This window comes from Oreochromis aureus, linkage group 8, assembly GCF_013358895.1.
Source record: "Oreochromis aureus strain Israel breed Guangdong linkage group 8, ZZ_aureus, whole genome shotgun sequence".
Taxonomy (NCBI): Eukaryota; Metazoa; Chordata; class Actinopteri; order Cichliformes; family Cichlidae; genus Oreochromis; species Oreochromis aureus.
The window spans coordinates 268,929-292,830 of record NC_052949.1 but is presented as its reverse complement, the minus strand read 5'-3'; the positions used below and the strand labels follow the sequence as shown (position 1 = coordinate 292,830).

Here is a 23,902-nt window from a genome sequence, read left to right as displayed (position 1 = left end):
TGAATAGCACTGCCCTGATACTGATATTTGCCCTAGCGCAGAACCTTGTGGAACTTTATAATTAACTTAAGTGTGTAAAGAAGACTCCCTATTTACATGGAGAAATTGGAGTCTATTATTTAGATATGATTAAAGAAACCACAGCAGTGCATTTTCTAATCGCTGTAACAAAAATGCTCAGCATCATAGAACACTGTACTGAGGTCTACTGGACAGATCATTTGTAACCTTCACTAAAGCTGTTTACTGTGATGAGCTCTGAAACCTGACTGAAACTCTTCAAATATAGTTCATATAAACTGTGTTTTAATGTGTTAACACTAACCCTTTCCAAACTGTTGAGTTGGTATCTTGATGCATGCTCTATCATCCAGGTAAGTAAATCCCAAAAGGTTGATTCTGTTTATCTGGACGTTTTCAGTGGGAGAAACTTTTTGTCACTCATCCAGGTGACTTCTTCAGTCTGACTGCAAATTTCCAACCTTATAAACAGAACATTTGCACAATGACTGAAACTAGCACCACTGACGAACAGTGGGCTGGGAGGTCAGTTTCATAATCATTGTTGAGATGGTACTTGACCTAATGATTGCTCTATGACTACTAATATCCAACACGTTTTAAATAACACAGTATAAAACCCCCTAATAGTTAGGCTGAGTCGCGCCGTACTCCTCTCAAAGTATACCACCAGGGGCACCTTTCTTATAAATAATATCCCAGTTGCCCAGGAGAGTGTTTCAGGGCCTTCCTAGCCATCCTAACAGTCTTGAAGTGTACAGCATGGTAAAGTCCTGAGTTACCATCCACGCTAATTTGAGACCGGAAATTAAGGCCAATAACAGGTTGACTTCAGCCAAACTTTTTGCTGTGTCACCTCAAGAAATTTGATGTCTACACAAACTACATGTGCAGTCTTCTTCTACGGACCAGGCTAAAAGGGCTAAGGTAGTCAGAGAGAAACAAAGAAAACTTAGGCTTTTAAAACAAACTTGGCCTGAAGCTAACCAGACCTCTGACGTTTTGCACTCTAGCAGAAAGATGCACTCAACTTTCTCATGGACCTTTTATAATAAAGGTGTCTCATTTTACTGACTAGTTATCAGAGAGTGATAGAAGACTCTAAGACCCATGGCATTAAAATGGGATGTCTATAATCACTTGTAAAGTCCTCTGTAAAGGTATGTTGACTTTGTGCCTTCGAGTTCCTTAGAGGTTCACCTTTTGACACCTTTTGTACTGTTACTGAATTATTTTAAGATCTCAGTTTGTTCTGTTTGATTTTCAGTTTGTTTAAAATTATATTTTTAGTAATTCAGTGTTGAAGAACTTCCTATTGTATGAAAATACAAAAGAAACTATATATTTTTCATGTGTTTGCATGCTACCACGCTGATGGGGCCTGAATGCAGTTTGCAGTTAGGTATTTGGTTGATGGCTGACCTTTGACCTGGGCTGTCGTTCTTGTGCTCAGTCTCAGGAGGATCGTGACACTCGGAGGTTTCAGCTGAAGATAGCTGAGCTCAGTGCCGTCGTCAGGAAGTTAGAGGATAGAAACGCTCTACTGTCAGAAGAACGCAACGAATTGGTAAAGCGCGCACACACACACACACACACACACACACACACACACACACACACACACACGAAACCTTGTATTGGACCCATTGTGCTTGCTCATTTCTTTATTTATCTTTTTACCTGTCATGTGCGGTAGTTTTAGGAAACAGAATCATGGCCTGAATGCTTTGTTGTGCCAAACACATTTGTTTTACCAAGAGGAGCACTATAGACTCTCTGTAGGCTCCTATTGTTAATCTTTTTTTTTCTTTACATATTTTATTTTTTTACATTATTATCAGAGTGGGTGTTGTGCCGAAGCAGACAGGAGGTTGAAGGCCAGTTTGGTGAAGGCGGGGTGGGGAGTCTAGGTTGATGCAAACAGGGTCTCCAACTGCTGCATCTGTAACAAAACACATTCAAGAAAAAACACACATAGCACCTGAAAGACACAACAAAGCAAGATTCTCAAACAGACAATTTTGTCATATGTGGGAGAGAGAAAGATTGTGAGCATTTGTATGAGCAGTATGTATCTTTGTAGTGCAGTGGTGGCCTGTTGGGTGACTGTGTGAAAATTAGACTGCTATTAGAATTGAGGAGACATGAGCAGATGACATCTGGTCAACAGTGCTCATCGCCGCCTCAGCAGCCCACCCACCAACCTCTGGGTATCACAGAGGTTGGTGGGTGATGTGGTGTGGTGATGTGATGTGGTGATGTGTCCTGAACTGTAATGACTATAGTGTAATTAATGGCTGCGCAGCACAGTGAGCAAAGTCCTACCGATTGAGGCCTGTGAGGCATATATTCCCCCTCATGATATTACATGTGTTAGTGTTGTGTTGTCAGAAGAAGCGGGGGGGAAAAAGCATGTAGTTCTCAGCATATAAGCCTGCAGGTACTCAAAAGCCCCCAAGGCACAGACCGGACATCTCAGTGTGGGCCTACCCACCCCACCAGGTGAAGCAGCCAAGGGGATGCAGTGCACCCCCACACAAACACGGTCCCAACCAGAAAATGGGCAACCCCAGCACCAGGGCCCTGGACCATGCACACAAAGAGAAGAAGCCTGGAACTCTCTGGAACACAAGGAATTAAGGTCAGAAACAAACTCAGTTACTCGCCTTCCTCGATGCTACCCGGAGCATCTCCTTGCCCCTCAGAGCCCCACGTGCTCCACCTGCCAAGTAAGCAACTCAAACCCAGTAATCTTCATCTACCTCTGGTTCAGCTCCCTTCGCTTCCCTTCTAACTATGTTCTCCTTTATTTGCAGTTACTCCACATCCGAACACACCACATTTCCCTTCCTCATGTTTCAAGTTTATTTTCGTGTTTGTAATAAAGCCTGTGAGAAATCTATCTGCTGTCTCCATGTTTGATCTGCACTTCGGTCCACGTTCACATACTGGCTTCCGGGCCCCCTTGACACAGTGAGGACTATGCGATGTATTTGTTTCCATATATAATTCACTTACATCAGCTACGATGCACAGCTTGGCTGAGGTTGGGATATGTCAACTAAACCATGTGGATAAGTCTCTGCCACAACCTCTGAACAGGTGTACAAGACCATATAGTGTGTATATAGTTCTCAGTAGAGTTACCTTTGCACTGTTTGCATATGTTTGAGTCTGCAAGACCTTTTTGGAACATCCTTTGTCCTGTATAGTTTGTTCTATGGAGAGTTTTGTATTTTATGAGTTGCTGCATTGCAAAAGCTTTTTCCAGATGTGTTCTCCCTGCTGCCCGGTCATACCACTCTCACAGAGCACCGTTTTGAAAAGCACCCTGAGTGACTGCGCATGCACTTCCCTATAGATTCCCCGAACATAAAAGCAAATAGCTCACACTATATTGGCTGCTATGCTGGAGATAGGAGTAATAGAAGAATCCCACAGTTCCTGGTGTAACCCCATAGTTCTTGTAGTGAAGAAAAGATGGGTCTATGTGGTCCTGTGTGGATTATCACAAGGTAAATGAGGTATCACAGTTTGATGCTTATCCCATGCCCCGGGTTGATGAGCTCCTGGACTGGTTAGGTACTGGATATATCCAGCGGCTAGACCCTTGTCTCCAGAGTCTAAGTAAAACGGACCTTCTCCACTCTGTACAGTTTGCACCAGTTCATCACACTTCTGTTGTTCTGAGCCCCAGTCACCTTCCAATGCCTCATGGACCAAGTGCTGCGTCCAAACACTTCATATGCTGCTCCCTACCTGGATTACATTATGATCCATAGCAAAGTCTATGTGGAGCATGTGCCAGTGGTCCTGGAGTGGCTGAGGCAGGGCTGACGGCCAACCATAAGAAGTGTGCGGTTGGACAGACAGAGGTACAGTATCTGCAGTACCACCTGGGAGATGGATAAGTGCGTCCACAGATGGAGAAAACTACAGCTATAACATCCTGCCTACGTCTCATGACCAAAAAAGACGTGAGGTGGTTTTTGGGGCTGGCTGTTTGTGTCTGGCTTCATGAAGCTGACCAACGCCTTGTCTGATCTCACCTGAGAAGGTGGATGGGTCAGTGCCAGGCAGCATTTGACCTGGTCAAAGAGACTTTCTGTGGGGAACCTCTGCTCCACACCCCTAACTTTTCCCTTTCTTTCATTCTGCAGATGGATGCCTCAAACTGGGCTCGGGGCTGTTTTGCCCCAGCAGGTAAGGGGGGTCGACTGCCCTGAGACAGAGGCCATATTCAGCATGGTGGAGAAGGAATGTCTGGCAATTTGGTGGGTGGTCGACTGCCTTCGTTATTATCTCTTGTGATGTTCATTCAGACCAAACACTGTTGCAATAGCTCCACTGCATGAAGGATCTCAACGTCTGGATCACCCAGTGGTATCTGGCTCTCCAGCCGTTTAAGTTAAAGGTACAGTGGCTTGCAAAAGTATTCGGCCCCCTTGAACTTTTCCACATTTTGTCACATTACAGCCACAAACATGATTAAATTTTATTGGAATTCCAGGTGAAAGACCAATACAAAGTGGTGTACACATGAGAAATGGAACGAAAATCATATGTGATTCCAAACATTTTTTACAAATAAATAACTGCAAAGTGGGGTGTGCGTAATTATTCAGCCCCCTGAGTCAATACTTTGTAGAACCACCTTTTGCTGCAGTTACAGCTGCCAGTCTTTCAGGGTATGTCTGTACCAGCTTTGCACATCTACAGACTGAAATTCTTGCCCATTCTTCTTTGCAAAAGAGCTCCAGCTCAGTCAGATTAGATGGACAGCGTTTGTGAACAGCAGTTTTCAGATCTTGCCACAGATTCTGGATTGGATTTAGATCTGGACTTTGACTGGGCCATTCTAACACTTGGATATGTTTTGTTTTAAACCATTCCATTGTTGCCCTGGCTTTATGTTTAGGGTCGTTGTCCTGCTGGAAGGTGAACCTCCGCCCCAGTCTCAAGTCTTTTGCAGACTCCAAGAGGTTTTCTTCCAAGATTGCCCTGTATTTGGCTCCATCCATCTTCCCATCAACTCTGACCAGCTTCCCTGTCCCTGCTGAAGAGAAGCACCCCCAGAGCATGATGCTGCCACCACCATATTTGACAGTGGGGATGGTGTGTTCAGAGTGATGTGCAGTGTTAGTTTTCCACCACACATAGCGTTTTGCATTTTGGCCAAAAAGTTCCATTTTGGTCTCATCTGACCAGAGCACCTTCTTCCACATGTTTGCTGTGTCCCCCACATGGCTTGTGGCAAACTGCAAACGGGACTTCTTATGGTTTTCTGTTAACAATGGCTTTCTTCTTGCCACTCTTCCATAAAGGCCAACTTTGTGCAGTGCACGACTAATAGTTGTCCTATGGACAGATTCCCCCACCTGAGCTGTAGATCTCTGCAGCTCGTCCAGAGTCACCATGGGCCTCTTGGCTGCATAATGCTCTTGCTCTTGACGAAGGCGGTCGCACTTTTCTCCTCTCCTCCTCCTCTCCCTTAGCTTCCCTGCTTAGCCTCTTGTGTCCTTGTCTAGTCTCGTGTTTTTTGTATTACTTTTCCCTGGAACACTCTCTCACAGTCTGTTCTCTAAAACCTAAAACAGAATTATGGATTTGATCAACTGGTCTCTGAATGCAATTGACACCCCTTTCTCAACGAGAAGTTTGGGCTTGGGTGAGCCTGAGTGCTGAAGATATCTACCTATTCGGAACCATCTCGGCAGATATCTACCTATTCGGAACCATGGTAACAGGGTTCTGGCTGATCGGAGGTGGCTTGGCCCTGACTTACCGGAGAACTAAAGAAGCGGAACCGGCTGTTCAAACCCCCACAAGGCTGCCCGCTGGGATTGAAACGATGGGAAGAGGCGTGAGTTTCTCAAAATGGGCTCATTGAGTGCAGCACGGATAGGGAAGGGCTCGCTCGGCATAACATCTCTGAGCGTAAATTGGATGACATCTCGGGGAGACACACTGTCGTGAGTTCTCAGAATCCGCTCTTTGGGCACAAGAATGACAACATCACAGAGCGCAAGTATGGCGAAGCTCGCGGCTCTCCAACAGGAGATTGAGAGACCAGTGTTGGACTGTAGAACTGCTTGGAAATTTATATGAGTTGTTCGCACTAAAGTAAAAACCACCATCACTTCATGCAGAGACCCCTTCGGCGCGAGCTGTGGTCTCAAGGCTGGAGCTGAACAAAACACCCTGATAACGACTGTGTTTAGACTGTTCTTCCCTTTCTATGCAAGGCCACCTGGGTTGGCTGGAAGACTGTTTACTTAGCCTGGCAGGGTGAAGGACACTGTCTCAGCTGAACTCTGGACACGCACACACACACACACACACACACACAGACATATATACACATGCAGACATACACTCATCCCCCCTCCAAACGCCGTCGACGCTTATTCCCTTCCGATGCTGACGGTGGATCAAGGAGACCAGCGCATAGGCTGCAGGCCCGGATGTGCTGTCTACATTGGCTGTCTCTCACCCTTTACCCGCCCCTGTTGCTTGTCATGTGTTTCTTTGGTGTATTAAGAGTTTTTTCATGTGCTATGTGCAGAGGTGTTTTTTTCTGTTCTCAAACTGATCTCCCTGTTGGAGCTCAGTCTGGGGGGAGTTATTTTTTTTTTTTCCTTATCTTTCCTCATGTGGTGCATTTTCCATTGTTATACCTCTCTGACCTGTCTTCACCATGTGATGTTTTTGTGTAATGTATGTATGGTCGGAGGGTACGATGGCGCCGCCATTGTGTGCAATAGGTCGGCAGTCTTATGAAATTTCCCCTTGTGGGACTAATAAAGGTATATCAAATCATATCATATCATATCATTTCTGATCAGCGCTCTCCTTGTTCGGCCTGTGAGTTTAGGTGGACGGCCTTGTCTTGGTAGGTTTACAGTTGTGCCATACTCCTTCCATTTCTGAATGATGGCTTGAACAGTGCTCCGTGGGATGTTCAAGGCTTGGGAAATCTTTTTGTAGCCTAAGCCTGCTTTAAATTTCTCAATAACTTTATCCCTGACCTGTCTGGTGTGTTCTTTGGACTTCATGGTGTTGTTGCTCCCAATATTCTCTTAGACAACCTCTGAGGCCGTCACAGGGCAGCTGTATTTGTACTGACATTAGATTACACACAGGTGCACTCTCTTTAGTCATTAGCACTCATCAGGCAATGTCTATGGGCAGCTGACTGCACTCAGACCAAAGGGGGCTGAATAACTACGCACACCCCACTTTGCAGTTATTTATTTGTAAAAAATGTTTGGAATCATGTATGATTTTCGTTCCACTTCTCACGTGTACACCACTTTGTATTGGTCTTTCACCTGGAATTCCAATAAAATTTAATCATGTTTGTGGCTGTAATGTGACAAAATGTGGGAAAGTTCAAGGGGGCCAAATACTTTTGCAAGCCACTGTACTCTATAGGCTGGGGGTACAGATGGTCATGGCTAATTATGTGGCGAGTTCTGGCCTGCGGCTGTGCTGGAAAGGAGAGGCTATGCAGTGGGCTCGGAGGCAGTTCCATGAGGGCTGGCAGAGCAGTTGGGACTGATTGTTTAATTGTGCGCTTTCTATTTTAGTAGACAGCCAGGACCGGAGGAGGAGACCTGAACAGAGTTGATCCAGGTCATCGTAGTCTAAGGAGCTTGGAAAGAAAAGCGTCTGTACTTCTTCAAGTTGCTTGAAGACGTTTCACCTCTCATCCGAGAAGTTTCTTCAGTTCTAGGGTAGATGGTGGAGAGTCCCAGATTTAATTAATGTCACCTGACCATACTGGAGTTGTGGAGCAGTTCTGAAAATTACAATTCAAAGGCAGAACTGCTGATTTGCTTCAGCTGATGCAGTAGTATAATATTAAGAGTGTGTCTGTCCTCAGAAAAGAGGTTTGTGAGTTACCACGCAAAAATAAACATCAGCATATAAGCTTACTGTATCGTCTGTATTTCCAGTTTGAATTCCTCTAATATCTACATTGTGTCTGATTGCTACTGCTGGTGGTTTGATGAAAATGACAAAAGCAACGGGGGAAGCAGACAGCCCAGTCTGGTGCCCCTCTGTAGATTGAAGCTGGGGAGTAAGGTCGTTTGTCCAAACGATGTACTTGGAGAGGTGTATGAATGAGCCAAATCCAAATGTGTGTAGAATTAAATTTCCAGTTAACCTGCTCAAATGCTTTCTTTATGTAGGGTCTTTGGCTGGTTTAAGAAGTACGCTGACAATGGCAGAGTTCATTCTGAATTTGGTTTACCATTCTGAAAAAAGTGGGTGCCAATGTTGTTTTCAACCAAGATTCTTTGTGAAACTTTGCTGGAAAAGCGTCTCGACCTGGGGCTTTATTGTTTGGGAGATGCTGTAGGGCAGGGGTGTCGAACTCCAGGCCTCGAGGGCGGGTGCCCTGCAGGTTTTAGATCTCACCCTGGGTCAACACACCTGAATCAAATGATTAGTGTGTTACCAGGCCTCTGGAGAACTTCAAGACATGTTGAGGAAGTAATTTAGAGATTTAAATCAGCTGTGATGGATCAAGGACACATCTAAAACCTGCAGGACACCAGCTCTCGAGGCCTGGAGTTCGACACCTGTGCTGTAGGGCTTTGTGAAATTCAGACACTGGAGAGGTGAATCCAGAGCTGTCATTTGTTAGTCATTTAGTTTCAGTAGATTTATATTGTTAAGAAATTCTTCAATGCCAGCATGGATTAATCTGGGATGAATATAAGTTTCATAATTATTTGTTGTGGAGTACTGTTCTCCGTTGAATCCTTATAGATGTTTTTTTTTTTTTAATTTATCTTTAAGTGGTTAGTAAGGAATTTTCCAGATTTATTGCCATGTTTAAAGTTCTTCAAACGCAGCATTTGTATCAGAAATTGTGTTTTATTATTATTAATAATTTCATTTAATTATAGTTTTAGTTTTCTCAGGTTAATGATATGTTATTAGGGAGCTTCTAATGATTACATTTTCGGTACTATTTTATTTGTATATTATTTTTCTTGTGACAAGATATTATTTTGTCCCACGTTGCTATCTTTCCTGATTTTCAAAAAACACAGTTATATTCTTGGAAGGTCATTATTATCTTTCCAACTCTAATGTCCACTGATATGAACACCAAACATTGCAAAGACCAAAATCACTCATGTGTTGTCTAAGAATGTCTGTAGACTTCCAGTTCCTTTGACTCACAGCTGTACTGAACATATCAATTTCTGGATTAAATACCAGGTTGACGTCTCATCCTATTATAAGCGTGGTGTCAGAGTGATCTGAAAGTGAAGTGAAGAATGTATTAAAAAGGAGGGCCTATCAACATTTTGTGATACACAGATCCACATTTTGAAAAGATAAATTAAGTATTATAAATCTACCTTCTGGATCTGTAATACTGTTGCTAATGGTCAAGTTTATTTTTCTGCTAATTAATATGGCTACATGTCTTTGTTTTAAGTTGTAACAGGCTGGAAACCTGTGAGGGAACTGTTGAGTGTGTGTGCAAATGTATGTGTCTTTTAGCTGATTAGTAATTTTAAGTCTCTTTTCCCTGGAACCAACCCCACGTACATTCTATGTGACAAACCTCAGAGGGTTCATGTTTAAAGTAACTGGTGGGGTGTTGAATGTTCGCTAAATCGCTGTGTGTGTGTGTCTGTCTGCCTTGTGTATGTACCTGTGCTGTATGATTGTGAAGTGAATCGCAGCATTGGAGGCAGAGCAAATACAATGAGTGCAGAGAGAGAAGAGAAAAGGTGTGAAAACTGAGATGTGCAGCCACCAAAGAACCATTCGCAAGTGATGTTATATCAACAAAAATAACAAACAAATAGAGGGAAATTTAAAAAAAAAAACAAGAAAAAAACAACAAGAGAAAACAGGCTGTGCTCATTAAACCAGCATGAATTGTTCTGTGTAGACATGTCTATTAAATCAGTGGAAAAGGATATTCAATTCAATTCAATTCAGTTTTATTTATATAGCGCCAAATCACAACAAAAGTCGCCTCAAGGCGCTTTATATTGTACAGTAGATAGCACAATAATACATACAGAGAAAAACCCAACAATCATATGACCCCCCTATGAGCAAGCACTTTGGCGACAGTGGGAAGGAAAAACTCCCTTTTAACAGGAAGAAACCTCCGGCAGAACCAGGTTCAGGGAGGGGCAGGGCCATTTGCTGTGATTGGTTGGGGTGAGAGAAGGAAAACAGGATAAAGACATGCTGTGGAAGAGAGACAGAGATTAATAACAGATATGATTCGATGCAGAGAGGTCTATTAACACATAGTGAGTGAGAAAGGTGACTGGAAAGGAAAAACTCAATGCATCATGGGAATCCCCCAGCAGCCTACGTCTATTGCAGCATAACTAAGGGAGGATTCAGGGTCACCTGGTCCAGCCCTAACTATATGCTTTAGCAAAAAGGAAAGTTTGAAGCCTAATCTTGAAAGTAGAGATAGTGTCTGTCTCCCGAATCCAAACTGGAAGCTGGTTCCACAGAAGAGGGGCCTGAAAACTGAAGGCTCTGCCTCCCATTCTACTTTTAAATACTCTAGGAACAACAAGTAGGCCTGCAGTGTGAGAGCGAAGTGCTCTAATAGGGTGATATGGTACTACAAGGTCATTAAGATAAGATGGGGCCTGATTATTTAAGACCTTGTATGTGAGGAGCAGGATTTTGAATTCAATTCTGGATATGGAAAAGAATGAGAAAAAGGCGTTAGTATAGCTACAGATGGTCTAGTCACGATAAAGCTGCCACTGATGCACAGTTTATAGACCATGATCACAGCTTGGGAGCCTCCATGGATGAATTTCTTTCATATCATTTGCGTTGCTCCAGGATCTCTTTGAGAAACTGAAGTTTGTTGCTCTCAGCTCCCAGCCATGGCTCTACACCAGCTCTTTCTGTTTAAAGTTTTCCAATTTGGACACAATTGGTCTGGGTCTGCGTCCATCAGCTTGCTTACGTCCCAGATGATGGACATAATGGAAGTCAATGTTTTTACCATGTGGAGTTTGAGGTGGATCTAGATAATAATGGATTGGATTTATATAGCGCTTTTCAAGGCACCCAAAGCGCTTTACAATGCCATTATTCATTCACGCTCACATTCATACACTGCTGGAGGCAACAGCTGCCCTGGGGCAGACTGACAGAGGCGAGGCTGTCATATCGCGCCATCGGCCCCTCTGGCCAACACCAGTAGAGGGTAGGGTAAAGTGTCTTGCCCAAGGACACAACGACCAGGACAGAAAGGCCAGGACAGAAAGGCCGGGGATCGAACCGGCGACCTTCCGGTTACAAGTGCGCTTCCCAACCCCCTGAGCCACGGTCGCCCGTGGATGTAATGTCTCACTGTAGTTTGCGGGTCCTTTGCTGCCTTCTCTAGGATGCCTAAAAACACTAAATGTCCCTCGTGCTGCAGGCCTGGAGCTCGACGACAGTTTCCTTGATTTTTTAATTTTCGTGTGAGATCTGGGTCATACCGTCGCTGAGGGATTACCCCGACTCTCCCCGGCCACAGCAGCAAGTGTGTTCACCTGCGACTGGCTGAACTCCACAGACTTACGCAGCACCTGAAAGTCTTTATGCAAGATTTCCAGTGGGGACAGGCATATGTCAAAGTTCGATGGTTTTTTATCTATGGACACCAAAATCTCCGTCATGTTGCTAGTCTGAGGAGAAGCCCGTTCCAAACATGGCAGCATTCCTTTGCTGCTGGATGGAGTCAGTGCCTTGTTTCCCCATAACAATGGACTTGAAACACTTGTCAGTATACTGCTTAAACTGTCCCGGTCTTCTTTGTGGTCCTCCAGAGTGCTTAAGTTGGTTGAAACACAGTTTTAAAGCTGTATAGGAGTAAGTTGGCAGAGAAAGCTAGTGACTGAAATGTTTTCAATCAGTAGCATGCCCGGTGAGATTCACGCTGGGTCTCACGTTACTATAGTATAGCTCCTCCTTCCCTTTATTGTCCTTGTTACCTGTTCCTAACTCTAACCCAGGCTGATCCTAACTAATAAGGCAGCTACACCTGTAGAGGGTGATGTTGAGTAAATTCATTGTTACATTCCACCTTATGCAGCTAATGAACCACAACTCATGCAATGCTTCTCCAGTCCAGGAAAAAAAATATGGAAATTGAAATGAGACAGTAATCTTAATGGACTCCAATCATAAAAACTACAAACACTGTAGGGCACTGTCACCCTAATGTTATCTTACCTGGGGCTAATGAATTACTTTATAAAATTCTTGTCCTCTTCCTGCCTGTATGTTTTTATTTTTCGTGTGTTCTGTAGTTGAAGCGCCTGAGAGAAGCCGAGAGTCAGTTTCTTCCTCTTCTGGACAAGAACAAGCGTCTGAGCCGCAAAAACGAAGAGCTGGCTCTAGCATTGCGTCGCCTCGATAACAAGCTTCGCTTCGTCACCCAGGAGAATCTGGAGATGGTAACTATGGTAACCTCTGACTCTAACACACCCTATTCTGTGTCAGTCAAACTTCAGGGTTTAGGTACTTCATTGACAACCCGTGACAAGACTCTGAAGTTTAATTTGTCATTTTATTTGGATCTTTCACCTCTTACACCAATGATCCAAAAGATTGAATGATCTAGATTATAAACCAGGATGCTGCTGGAAGGTTCTATGCCATGTTTGACCCTGGCAGGGCTCTTGGTGTCTTGTAGAATAGAATAGATCTGTATTGTCACTGTTACAAGAACAATGAAACACAGTTTGGCATCTGTCCGTTGGCAGGATGTAGATTTACATTCAGTTTTTGGATATGAGAGGAAGATAAGATAGACATAAGTTTAAGGGTACCTACTCAGGGAGTGTGTGTAACACACAATAGCGTAACACAGACTACACAGTAACACACGCATTTACATAAAAAAGATATGTACAAATTATACATACACAGGAGTACATACGCATACACACATACATGCCTACCTATATACACAAACATATACACAGATATATACGTACGTTTTAACAATTAATGTAAATCTATCTTATATACAGGGACGCCTCTGAAACAAAGGGTCGTCCATTCTTCAAATTTCTGTCCCTGAATAAATGAAAATATTCTGAATTTTAGGAAATATTGTCGCAAGTTTGAACGTTTATGGGAGGCTTCCAAGCTTGAGGTTCATGGGATACATCTCAAGGAATCAATTTTCTCACTTACCGACATGATAAAAAATGCCAGAACTGAATATTTTGGAAATCTAAAAGCTTCAAAAAAGAACAATCCCAAAGTGTTGTTTGATACAATTATGAATCTTGTCTCCTGATATTCCTCATGTACCAGTCTATACTAAATCTGATTGTAATGAATTTTTGAACTATTTTGTAAATAAAGTCGCTGCCATCAGGTCTAATATCTCTCCATCATCCTCTCAGTATCACACTAACAATATCAAAATGACCATTTGTGTCAAAGATCTTAGAAAAACAGTTGCAGAACAACTGAACAACTTTTTGGAGAAGAACAATGTTCTGGACATTTTTCAGTCTGGTTTCCACAAACTGCACTCCACTCAAACCGCTTTACTTAAAGTGTGTGGTGACATGTTGATGGCAGCAGACTCTGGAGAGTACACCGTATTGGTTATACTGGTTCTCTCCTCCGCTTTTGATGCTGTTGATCACAGCATCATGATAAATAGGCTGAAGGACTTGTTCAGGATTACTGGTGTTGTTTTAAAATGGTTTATGTTGTATCTATCTGAGAGATCTTTTACTGTCTGTATGAATCAGGTGTTGTCTGAAACATCAGTTCTGCCTTCTGGGGCACCTCAAGGACCTGTTTTAGGTCCGATGCTCTTTTTGCTTTATATCCTCCCTCTAGGCCAAATTATCAGACGTTACAATAATATTTCTTATCATCTCCATGCTGATGACATTCAGATATACTGTTAAGCTTCTGAGTTTTATAAATTGCCTTGTTTAAATAATCGTCTGTCAGAAATCAAACAATGATCAAATGACAATTTAATCACAACTTTGATTTTTGCTCCTGACCATATAATCTCAGACATTAAGCAGCATATCAGTTTTTTATGCCCTTCTGTTCAATCGAGTCTCAGAAACTTCTGTCATATTTGACAGTTCAGTGTGAATCTTTCCAAACAACTAGTTCAGAACTGTTTTTATCATCTAAGAAACATTTGTAAACTCAGACTACTGGTGTCAAAGACAGAACCTGAGATGATTCTTCATGCTTTTATTTCTTCTCATTGGGATTATTGTAATGGTCTTTTTACTTGTTCCAACAAATCAGCTCTGGAATTGCCTTCAAACTGTACAGAACGCTGCGGCAAGACTTTTAACTGGCACTGACAAGAGGTCACACATTACTCCAGTTCTGGCTACTCTTCACAGGTTGCCAGTAAATTTTAGGGTTCATTTTAAAATTTTAGTCGTAACTTTTAGAGCTCTGCATGGTGAAGCTCCCCAGTCCATCTGACCTGTTGAAACTTCATGCTCCATCCCGAGCACTTAGGTCTTCAGGTCAAAAGTTACTGTTGGCCAACGTACTGGGTTCAAAACACATGGGCTTTTCTGGCACCAAGGCTGTGGAACTCTCTTCTGTTGTCTTTACGCTGTTTAGACTCCAATGACTCTTTTAAAAAGCAGCTGAAGGCATTTCTATACAAACAAGCTTTTAATTAATTTTCTCATTGTTTTATATTATTTTATTTAGGACTTTGTGATTTTTATCTGTGAAAATACATTTTACTTACTTTTATTTACTTACTGTAATGGAAATTACACTAAAACAGAAACTGTTATAGTTAGGGCTGTGCGATATGACCAAAATCTCATATCCCTATATAAGACATTTATCGTCCCGATAACGATGTACATCACATTTTCTGTAAATTCTGTGAATCTCGGGCAACTCAACTTGCGTGAAGTGTTTTCAGCTGGGCGTCATGTACCTGGGGTCAAGTGTTACATAAGTTGAAACAGCCGCAATTTTCTTTATGAGCTCTTTTTTTAGCTTCTCGTCCGTAAACACTCTCGTCCGAAATACTTTGCATACTATTTCATGTGATTCAGTTTAATTTGAAAAATCTCAACAGGATCTTCAGCTTTATTGTGAAAGGTTTATGTGGAAAATAAACAAGCGGACGGCAGAGCCACGCGATGGTTTTACCATCGTTGTTGCTAATGACAACGCATAAAAACAGTCGCTTGTCCGCTGTAGTGTGGGTTATATATTAAACATAAGAGAAAAATAGAACTTTCTTTAGGAAATTCTACAGTGACTATCAAAACGATGAAAAAATATTGCCGTAAACAGTTTATTTTGCGACACCACAAAACAAACGATAGCGTAATATGAAACGATAGACGTTTTCATATTGTTATCCAATATATATCGTTATATCGAACGGCCCTAGTTATAGTATACTTTATTCAAACACAGTGAAACAGTGCTACATCAGCTGCTGAGCATTTCTTCCACATCTATTCAGTTTAGTGATATTTCTATATGAAAGATAAGACAACCCATCATGGCCAAGCACTTGGTGACAGTGAGCATGAAAAACCATCAAACATCAATCAAATACTTTAGCGTACTATTGTTATGGTAACAGCCATGCTTTTGTGGTCCACAGAGGAGGCCAAGTTCATTAAATGATCTGGACCGCAGCCACTCCACCAGTTACCATGGTTACAGTCAGGACGAGAGAGAGATGGAGTTTCTGCGGTTACAAGTCCTGGAGCAGCAACACATCATTGATGACCTGTCCAAGGTACCCATACTACTGATTCAGTTCAATTCAGTTCAGTTTGTATAGCGCCAAATCACATCAGGAGTTACCTCAAGGCACTTTATGTTGTAATGGAAATACCCTACAATAATACAAATAAACCAGAGTAAATCTCAATAATCATATGAGCCTATGAGCAAGCACTTTGGCGAGAGTGGGAAGAAAACACTCCCTTTTGATAGGAAGAAACCTCCAGCAGAACCAGGCTCAGGGAGGGGCGGCCATCTGCTGTCACCAGGAAGAAGCCAAAGATTAATAATAACTAGTAATTAAATGCAGAGAGTTGTATAAACACATAGTGAGGGAAGAAGAAACACTCAATGCATCATGGGAGTCTCCCAGCAGCCTACACCTATTGCAGCATAACTAAGGGAAGATTCAGGGTCACCTGGTCCAGCCCTAACTATATGCTTTAGCAAAAAGGAAAGTTTGAATCCTAATCTTAAAAGTAGAGATAGTGTCTGTCTCCTGAATCCAAACTGGAAGCTGGTTCCACAGAAGAGGGGCCTGAAGTACTCTGCCTAACATTCTACTTTTATGTAATCTTGGAACCACAATTAAGTACTGATACTGCTACTACTACACACCACAAACTGATTTGTCCAAAGTACTGGTACTACTACATATGTATGTATAAGATGATGATGATAGCTTGAGGGTCCTGCGCAGTATCTTAGCTGTTCCCTGGACTGCGCTCTTCTGGACAGAAATCTCGGCTGTTGTTCCTGGGATCTTCTGGAGCCACTCGCCCAGCTATTTGTGGTCACTGCACCGAGTGCTCTGATTACCACTGGGACCACTGTTGCTTTCACCCTCCACCTCTTCTCTAGCTCTTCTCTCAGCTCTTAGTACTTCTCCAGCTTTTCATTTTCCTTCATTATTTCATTATTGCTTAGCATTATCTACACCTATCACTACGGCTGTCTTCCTATGCTTGTCCACCACCACTATGTCCGGTTGGTTAGCCATCACCAGTTTGTCTGTATGCATCTGGAAGTCTCACAGGATCTTAACTTGGTCATTCTCAACCATCCCGGGGGGGCCTGTCCCATTTTGACGTCATGACTTCCAGACCACGCTCGGCACAGATGTTCCTGTATACTATGCCAGCCAGTTTGTTATGGCGTTCCATGTATGCCCTGGATCTTGTGCTCAGAGCCTGTTCCTGTGCTGCCATGATCAGTGCCTCTGTGCTGTCTTTCAGTCCACCTTTGTACAGCTACTGTTAGGATTTCTGGATGTCAGCCACTTCTTCTATCTGACGCTGGTACATACCTTGCAGGAACCTGTCCTTCCATTATGGTTCCTGTTCTTACTCAGGTTTCTGCTGCTGCCTTCCACTTAGAGTGCTGGACTTGGGGTGAAACACTTCTATGCATGGTGAGGAGCTCCCTTGTCTTGTCAGTGGCTTCTATCTCGTGCTTTGGCCAACTTATTATCCCAGCAGGACATCTGATGACCAGTAGGTGTTGATAGCACAGATCTTGTTTTTTCCATTCTGCTGACATCTCAGGACTTGTCTTCCTCTCTGCAGATTTTTGGCAGTTGTGGCCAATGTCTTGTTCTACTCCTGGCATACAGCTTGATGTCATCCTTGTACAGGAGGTGGCTGATGATTGCTCCGTTATGTAGTCTGTATCTGTAGCCAGTCTTGGCAATGATCTCACTGAGGGGGTTCAGTCCTATGCAGAACAGCATTGGGGAGAGGGCATCTCCTTGGTAGATCCCGCAGTTGATGGTGACTTGTGCAATTGGCTGTTTGCCTCTAGTGTTGTACGCCACATCCCCATCGAATTCCTGATGAAGGCTCTCGTGGTCCTGTTAATATTGTGCAGTCCTAGGCATTCCAGGATCCAGGTGTGGGGCATTGAGTCATAGTTCTCCTTGTAGTCAATCCAGGCAGTGCACAGGTTAGTCAGTCGCTCATGTATTGAGCCATGTGCCTGTTTATCTTAGCTGTGGTACTGAGGCAGGTTATTGGCTGGTAGTTGGATGGAACTGGTCCTTTCTGGGGATCCTTGTGGATCAGGACCTTCCAGCCTTCAGTTAGCCATAGCAAGTGTTGAAGTGATTTGATATAAATTGAGCCAGTCCAAGGCTAAGTAGGGAGTACTGCTTACTGTTACTGTAAACAGACCAACAAACGATCCGGCTTCCAAACATTTTCCCTTGAGCATTTATTGCACATTTCAGTAATCCATTTAAATTGCAGTCAAGCCTGAGCACATGCAAACTACTTAAGGCACTTTAAACAAGGCAAGGCAATTGACATGCACAAATGAACACAGTCAACAAAAAATGTACTCTTCCTACTGCCTATGCCGCCAGACAGGTAACCAGGTGAATATATTTCCCACTCACTCATTAAACACCTCCCACCTGACATGTATACAAACCTTAATCCCTGTTATAGACATGCAACACCATACACACACACTACCTTATCACCACAAATGTTGCTTCAACATGTGTCTCACGTTGAGTAGCAGCTCTCTTGGTTGTCTGCCACTGTGATTGTTACTCCACCCTGCTCAGGGAAGTTGCTATTGGTCTGCTCTCGGCCTAATCTCGGTCTCTGAGATTAGCAATTATGAGTTGCGTCCTTCTCAGTATTGCTCTGTGTCCAGCTTTGATGCTTTGTTCCCCTGCCACTGAGAGTATACCTTGGATGGCTCAGGGAAGTAGAGCTGCTTTATTCTCCTGCCTTCTATCTCTCTGGTATACCTCTTCAAGTGAAAAGACAGTTTACTGTACTTCTTAGGTCCGCCTTTCTTCATCGTACTTTTCAGCAGCTCTGATAGTTGACTAAATGGGCTCAGGTGGCTGTGGCTCAGGTGGTAGAGCAGATCAGCCACTGATTGAAAGGTTGGTAGTTCGAATTTTGGCTTCCCCAGTCTGCACGCCAAATATCCTTGGCAAGACATTAACCCCAAGTTGCCCTCCGATGCGTTCATCGGAGTGTGAATGTTAGTTAGTTTGCACTTGAGTTTAGAAGTGCTTCTATCAGTGGGTGTGAATGAGGCATGTTGTATACAGCACTTTGAGTACTCTGGGAGAGTAGAAAAGCGCTATATAAGAAAGAGTCCATTTAAATTCCCTGTGTGCTGCTATGATCTAGTCTCCTTCTCCATGGGAGGTACTGTTCCTTGTGGTTGTTCATTTTGTCGCCAAGCAGCTCCGAGATCAGTACTGCACTGCAGTAGATCAACTGATTAGGCTTGGTGATGGTCACAGTAGGGATTGTCCATAATGTTGCATTAACATCTTCTAGTAGACCTTCAGAGGGTATTTCACGTAGCCTTGGTAACCAGCTTTGGAGGGTCCAGGTTTCCAGCTTCGCACACCTCTAATAATCCAATCTCTCAGGTCAGCTGCTCTCGCACTCAATGCTTCTTCTGTTGTCCTTAGGGCTTGGTTGTCGATCTTAGGTGGGGGTGATGATAACTTCCCTTTGACCTGACTACCTTGTGTTGTACCTCATTAATCTCCAGTTGTGATAGCAGTTCCTTCTTCCAAATATTGGAACACTGAGCTACTAGTGGCTTTGCCGTCAGTCTGAATGCTGGGAATGGAAGGTTCTATAGGTCCCACATCCTCCTTATTCAACCCCTGGGGTTACTTGCATAGTATCATTCCAAAAGTGCCCTTTTCTCATCTCTTGCCCTCTTATACCTCCTTGTTCCAGTAGCCCACTTCTCATGAATGCATCCTCAACACCTTGTTAATCCGGACGAGCTGGTATGGCTTCAGTTATCTCTCTCTCTCTCATATATATTACCAGTCAAAGGATTGGACACACCTTCTAATTTAATGGTTTTTCTTTATTTTTACTACCTTTTAGCTTGTAGATAATATGCAGAAGACATCAGATATATGAAGCAAGATATGTGGAATTATGTGGCAAAGAAAAAATGGGTAAATAATTCTAAATATGTCTTATAGTTTAGATTCCTCAAAGTAGACGTCCTTTGCTTTGTTGACAGCGCTGCAAACCCTCAGCCTTCTCTCAGTGAGCTTCATGATGTAGTCACCTGACATTTTTCACCTCACAGGTGTGCATGTCAGGGTTCATATGTGGAGTTGAGTTTCTTGCCTTCTTAATGGGGTTGGGACCATCAGCTGTGTTGTGCAGCAGTCAGGTTGGTACACAGCTGACAGCTCTATTTGACAACTGTTAGAGTTCATATTATGGCAAGAACCAATCAGCTAAGTAAAGAGAAACAACAATCTATCATTACTTTAAGAACTGAAGGTCAGTCAGTCCAGAACATTATTAAAACGTTGAATGTGTCCCCAAGTGCAGCCGCAAAAACCATCAAGCACTACGATGAAACTGGTTCACATGAGGACCGCCCCGGGAAAGGACGACCAAGAGTCCCCTCTGTTGCTGAGGATACATTCATCACCAGCCTCAGAAATCACAAGTTAACAGCAGCTCAGATTAGAGCCCAGATAGATGCCACACAGAGCTCCAGTAGCAGACACATCTGTGTGAATCAGGCCTTTATGGTCAAACAGCTGCTAAGAGTTCGCTAAGTTTTGAGTTATGTCACACTTTTTTGTTTACTGCTTAAGCCCGTAAGGCAGCAAGGTGAAACAGTGGTTAGCACGGTTGCCTCACCGCAAAAAGGTCCTGAGTTCAGTTCCACCATCAGGCCAGGATCTTTCTGTGTGGACCTTGCATGTTCTCCCTATGTTTGCGTGGGTGTTCTGGGTCTTTGACCCAGCATTCTGAGTTGTGGTGTTTCTGTTCTAGCTTGTGTAGTTATTTACAGTGGCTTGCAAAAGTATTCGGCCCCCTTGAACTTTTCCACATTTTGTCACATTACAGCCACAAACATGAATCAGTTTTATTGGAATTCCACGTGAAAGACCAATACAAAGTGGTGTACACATGAGAAGTGGAACAAAAATTCGTACATGATTCCAAACATTTTTTACAAATAAATAACTGCAAAGTGGGGTGTGCGTAATTATTCAGCCCCCTGAGTCAATACTTTGTAGAACCACCTTTTGCTGCAGTTACATTTGCCAATCTTTCAGGGTATGTCTCTACCAGCTTTGCACATCTACAGACTGAAATCCTTGCCCATTCTTCTTTGCAAAACAGCTCCAGCTCAGTCGGATTAGATGGACAGCATTTGTGAACAGCAGTTTTCAGATCTTGCCACAGATTCTGGATTGGATTTAGATCTGGACTTTGACTGGGCCAGTCTAACACATGGATATGTTTTGTTTTAAACCATTCCATTGTTGCCCTGGCTTTATGTTTAGGGTCGTTGTCCTGCTGGAAGGTGAACCTCCACCCCAGTCTCAAGTCTTTTGCAGACTCCAAGAGGTTTTCTTCCAAGATTGCCCTGTATTTGGCTCCATCCATCTTCCCATCAACTCTGACCAGCTTCCCTGTCCCTGCTGAAGAGAAGCACCCCCAGAGCATGATGCTTCCACCACCATATTTGACAGTGGGGATGGTGTGTTCAGAGTGATGTGCAGTGGTAGTTTTCCGCCACACATAGCGTTTTGCATTTTGGCCAAAAAGTTCCATTTTGGTCTCATCTGACCAGAGCACCTTCTTCCACATGTTTGCTGTGTCCCCCACATGGCTTGTGGCAAACTGCAAACGGGACTTCTTATGGTTTTCTGTTAACAATGGCTTTCTTCTTGCCACTCTTCCATAAAGGCCAACTTTGTGCGGTGCACGACTAATAGTTGTCCTATGGACAGATTCCCCCACCTGAGCTGTAGATCTCTGCAGCTCGTCCAGAGTCACCATGGGCCTCTTTGCTGCATTTCTGATCAGCGCTCTCCTTGTTCGGCCTGTGAGTTTAGGTGGACGGCCTTGTCTTGGCAGGTTTACAGTTGTGCCATACTCCTTCCATTTCTGAATGATCACTTGAACAGTGCTCCGTGGGATATTCAAGGCTTGGGAAATCTTTTTGTAGCCTAAGCCTGCTTTAAATTTGTCACGGTCTGGCAGGCAGACCGTGGGGAATGTTGGAGATAGGACCCAAACGCTGGACTTAGTGGAATGAGCAGTGCATTTATTTACAGTGAGGTAAATGTACACCACACAATAAATCTCCAGAGTGCTCCCTTGACTCCCGTGACGTGTCTTCCCCTAAGTGCTGATATCCTGTGCTCTCTGCCCCTGTGCCTACGCACACCCCGTGCGTCCTGCAGTCCTGTGTTCCGCTCTCCTCCTGAGGAAAAACAACAGATGCAGCCGTTATGGCACCAACTCCAGCAGGCATACACTAAACAGCTCTTTAAACACTGACATGGAGTCTAACTCAACGATCCTGCGCCGGAGGAAGCCCCATCGCTCTGTTATGTAGCTCCCCCGACGAGCCTGATCAGAAGCAGGTGTGTGAGAACCTGGGCGTGACCGGCAGCTGGCAGGGCCACACCCATCAGGCCTGCAGGTGGCTGTCCTTCATCCTCCAGCCACACCCGCAGACACACCCGCACACATATACACCCACCAGCATGGAACACAAGAGCACAGTGCAGAAAACATACAACCAATACAATAATAATAATAGTAATAATAATGATAATAATAATAATAATAATAATAATGATAATAATAATAATAATGATAAAGGTCCACACTGTTCACGGACCCCGAGTCCCCGGAACCGGGTCCGTGACAAAAATTCTCAATAACTTTATCTCTGACCACAATAAAGGCTTGTTTTCTGTTAGATTCAGTTTTGCCTCCTGTGCATTCTGCTTTTTCTACTAAATTGCCTATAGGTATGAATGTGAGTGTTAATGGTTCTCTGTCTCTATGTGTTAGCCATGTGACAGACTGTGGACCTGTCCAGGGTCTACCCTGTCTCTTGCCCTAAGACAGCTGTGATAGACTCTAGCCCCCCATGACCCTGAATTGAATAAGTGGAAGAGGGGGATGGATGGATGGACACACATATGCCCATATGTGTTCATTCATAGTTTTGATGCCTTCAGTGAGAAACCACAATGTGAAAAAAAAAAACATTAAGTGAGCAGCTGTGTCCATACAGACTACCAGTAATACTGTTACTGCTACTACTAGTACTACACACACTCACACATTTATACTTGTACTACAGTTCAGTACTTCACTTTAATAAAACTCAGTTTGTGTTTACAGGCTCTGGAGACAGCTGGTTATGTGAAGAATGTGATTGTAAGTATTGAATAGTACCAGTGTTAATACAGTTGTTGGTGTGTCCTGTGTGATGGACTGTGAGCTTTGTATCTAACATGCATAGAATCAGTGATAACCCTGAGAGTAAGATCTTTCTATTAATAGTGAAACATGCTGCTGTCTGTCTGTCTATAGGAGAGAGACATGTTACTGAGGTACCGGCGTCAGGAATCGGTGAGGAGAAAACGGACCTTCAGAGCCTGCAGGGTGAGGCCAGGCCTATACCCCAATATTTCTTTGTTTGTGTGTAAGAGATGTGCAGAAAAGTGTATGATGAAGCCAGGTTAATTCTTTAGCAAGTTGTTTACCCATTGAATCTCCATGAAAACCGAGGCTGACCAGCTTACCTGGTCAGAAGCAGGTGACCCTCAGCATTTCTTTCATGTGCAGAATGCTTTCAGTGTGATAGATTTTTTTGTGTACAGCTTGTTCCTGAAAGCAGCAAATGAAGCCCTGCTGTAAAACTCCAGCAGCTCAGACTGAATGTGCATTCCACTACGCAAAGTGAAGCTGGAGCGACGTCTTTTATAAGTCATTTTTGGACCTCCAATTTTGGTCCACTGAGAGGGTGTTTTGTAACGCCAGGTGACAACTTTCTTTAACGTCTGCTTAATGTTGTCGTCAGTAGGACCGACGTGTAGGGGCTATTTATGGCACATTGAGGAGGATGGAAACCTCAACATTTAAATTTACTGGAAACCCACAAACACAGACCAGTACCTACTCCCCACTTGACTTCCACCACCCTCTGGAACACAAACTTGGGGAAATCGGAATCCTGCAACGCTGGGAAAAACATTCCCTCTAAGCCAGAAGGGGAAACAAAGGAACACACATGTAAAGAAAGCTCATGTGGCACATGTGGTTATCCCAGCTGGGCTTCCATCAAA

At 43.5% G+C, this 23,902-nt stretch overlaps 1 protein-coding gene across 1 annotated transcript in view; it reads left to right on the top strand.

Moving 5' to 3' along the window:
- Window positions 1–23,902, top strand: part of jakmip3 (Janus kinase and microtubule interacting protein 3) — a 79,290-nt gene that overhangs the window by 7,698 nt on the left and 47,690 nt on the right. Inside the window, exons 7-11 of the mRNA XM_039616509.1 lie at window positions 1,475–1,588; window positions 12,333–12,488; window positions 15,665–15,802; window positions 22,956–22,991; window positions 23,148–23,219. Of these exons, the coding sequence (XP_039472443.1) occupies window positions 1,475–1,588; window positions 12,333–12,488; window positions 15,665–15,802; window positions 22,956–22,991; window positions 23,148–23,219 (516 nt within the window). The remainder of the gene's footprint in view (window positions 1–1,474; window positions 1,589–12,332; window positions 12,489–15,664; window positions 15,803–22,955; window positions 22,992–23,147; window positions 23,220–23,902) is intronic.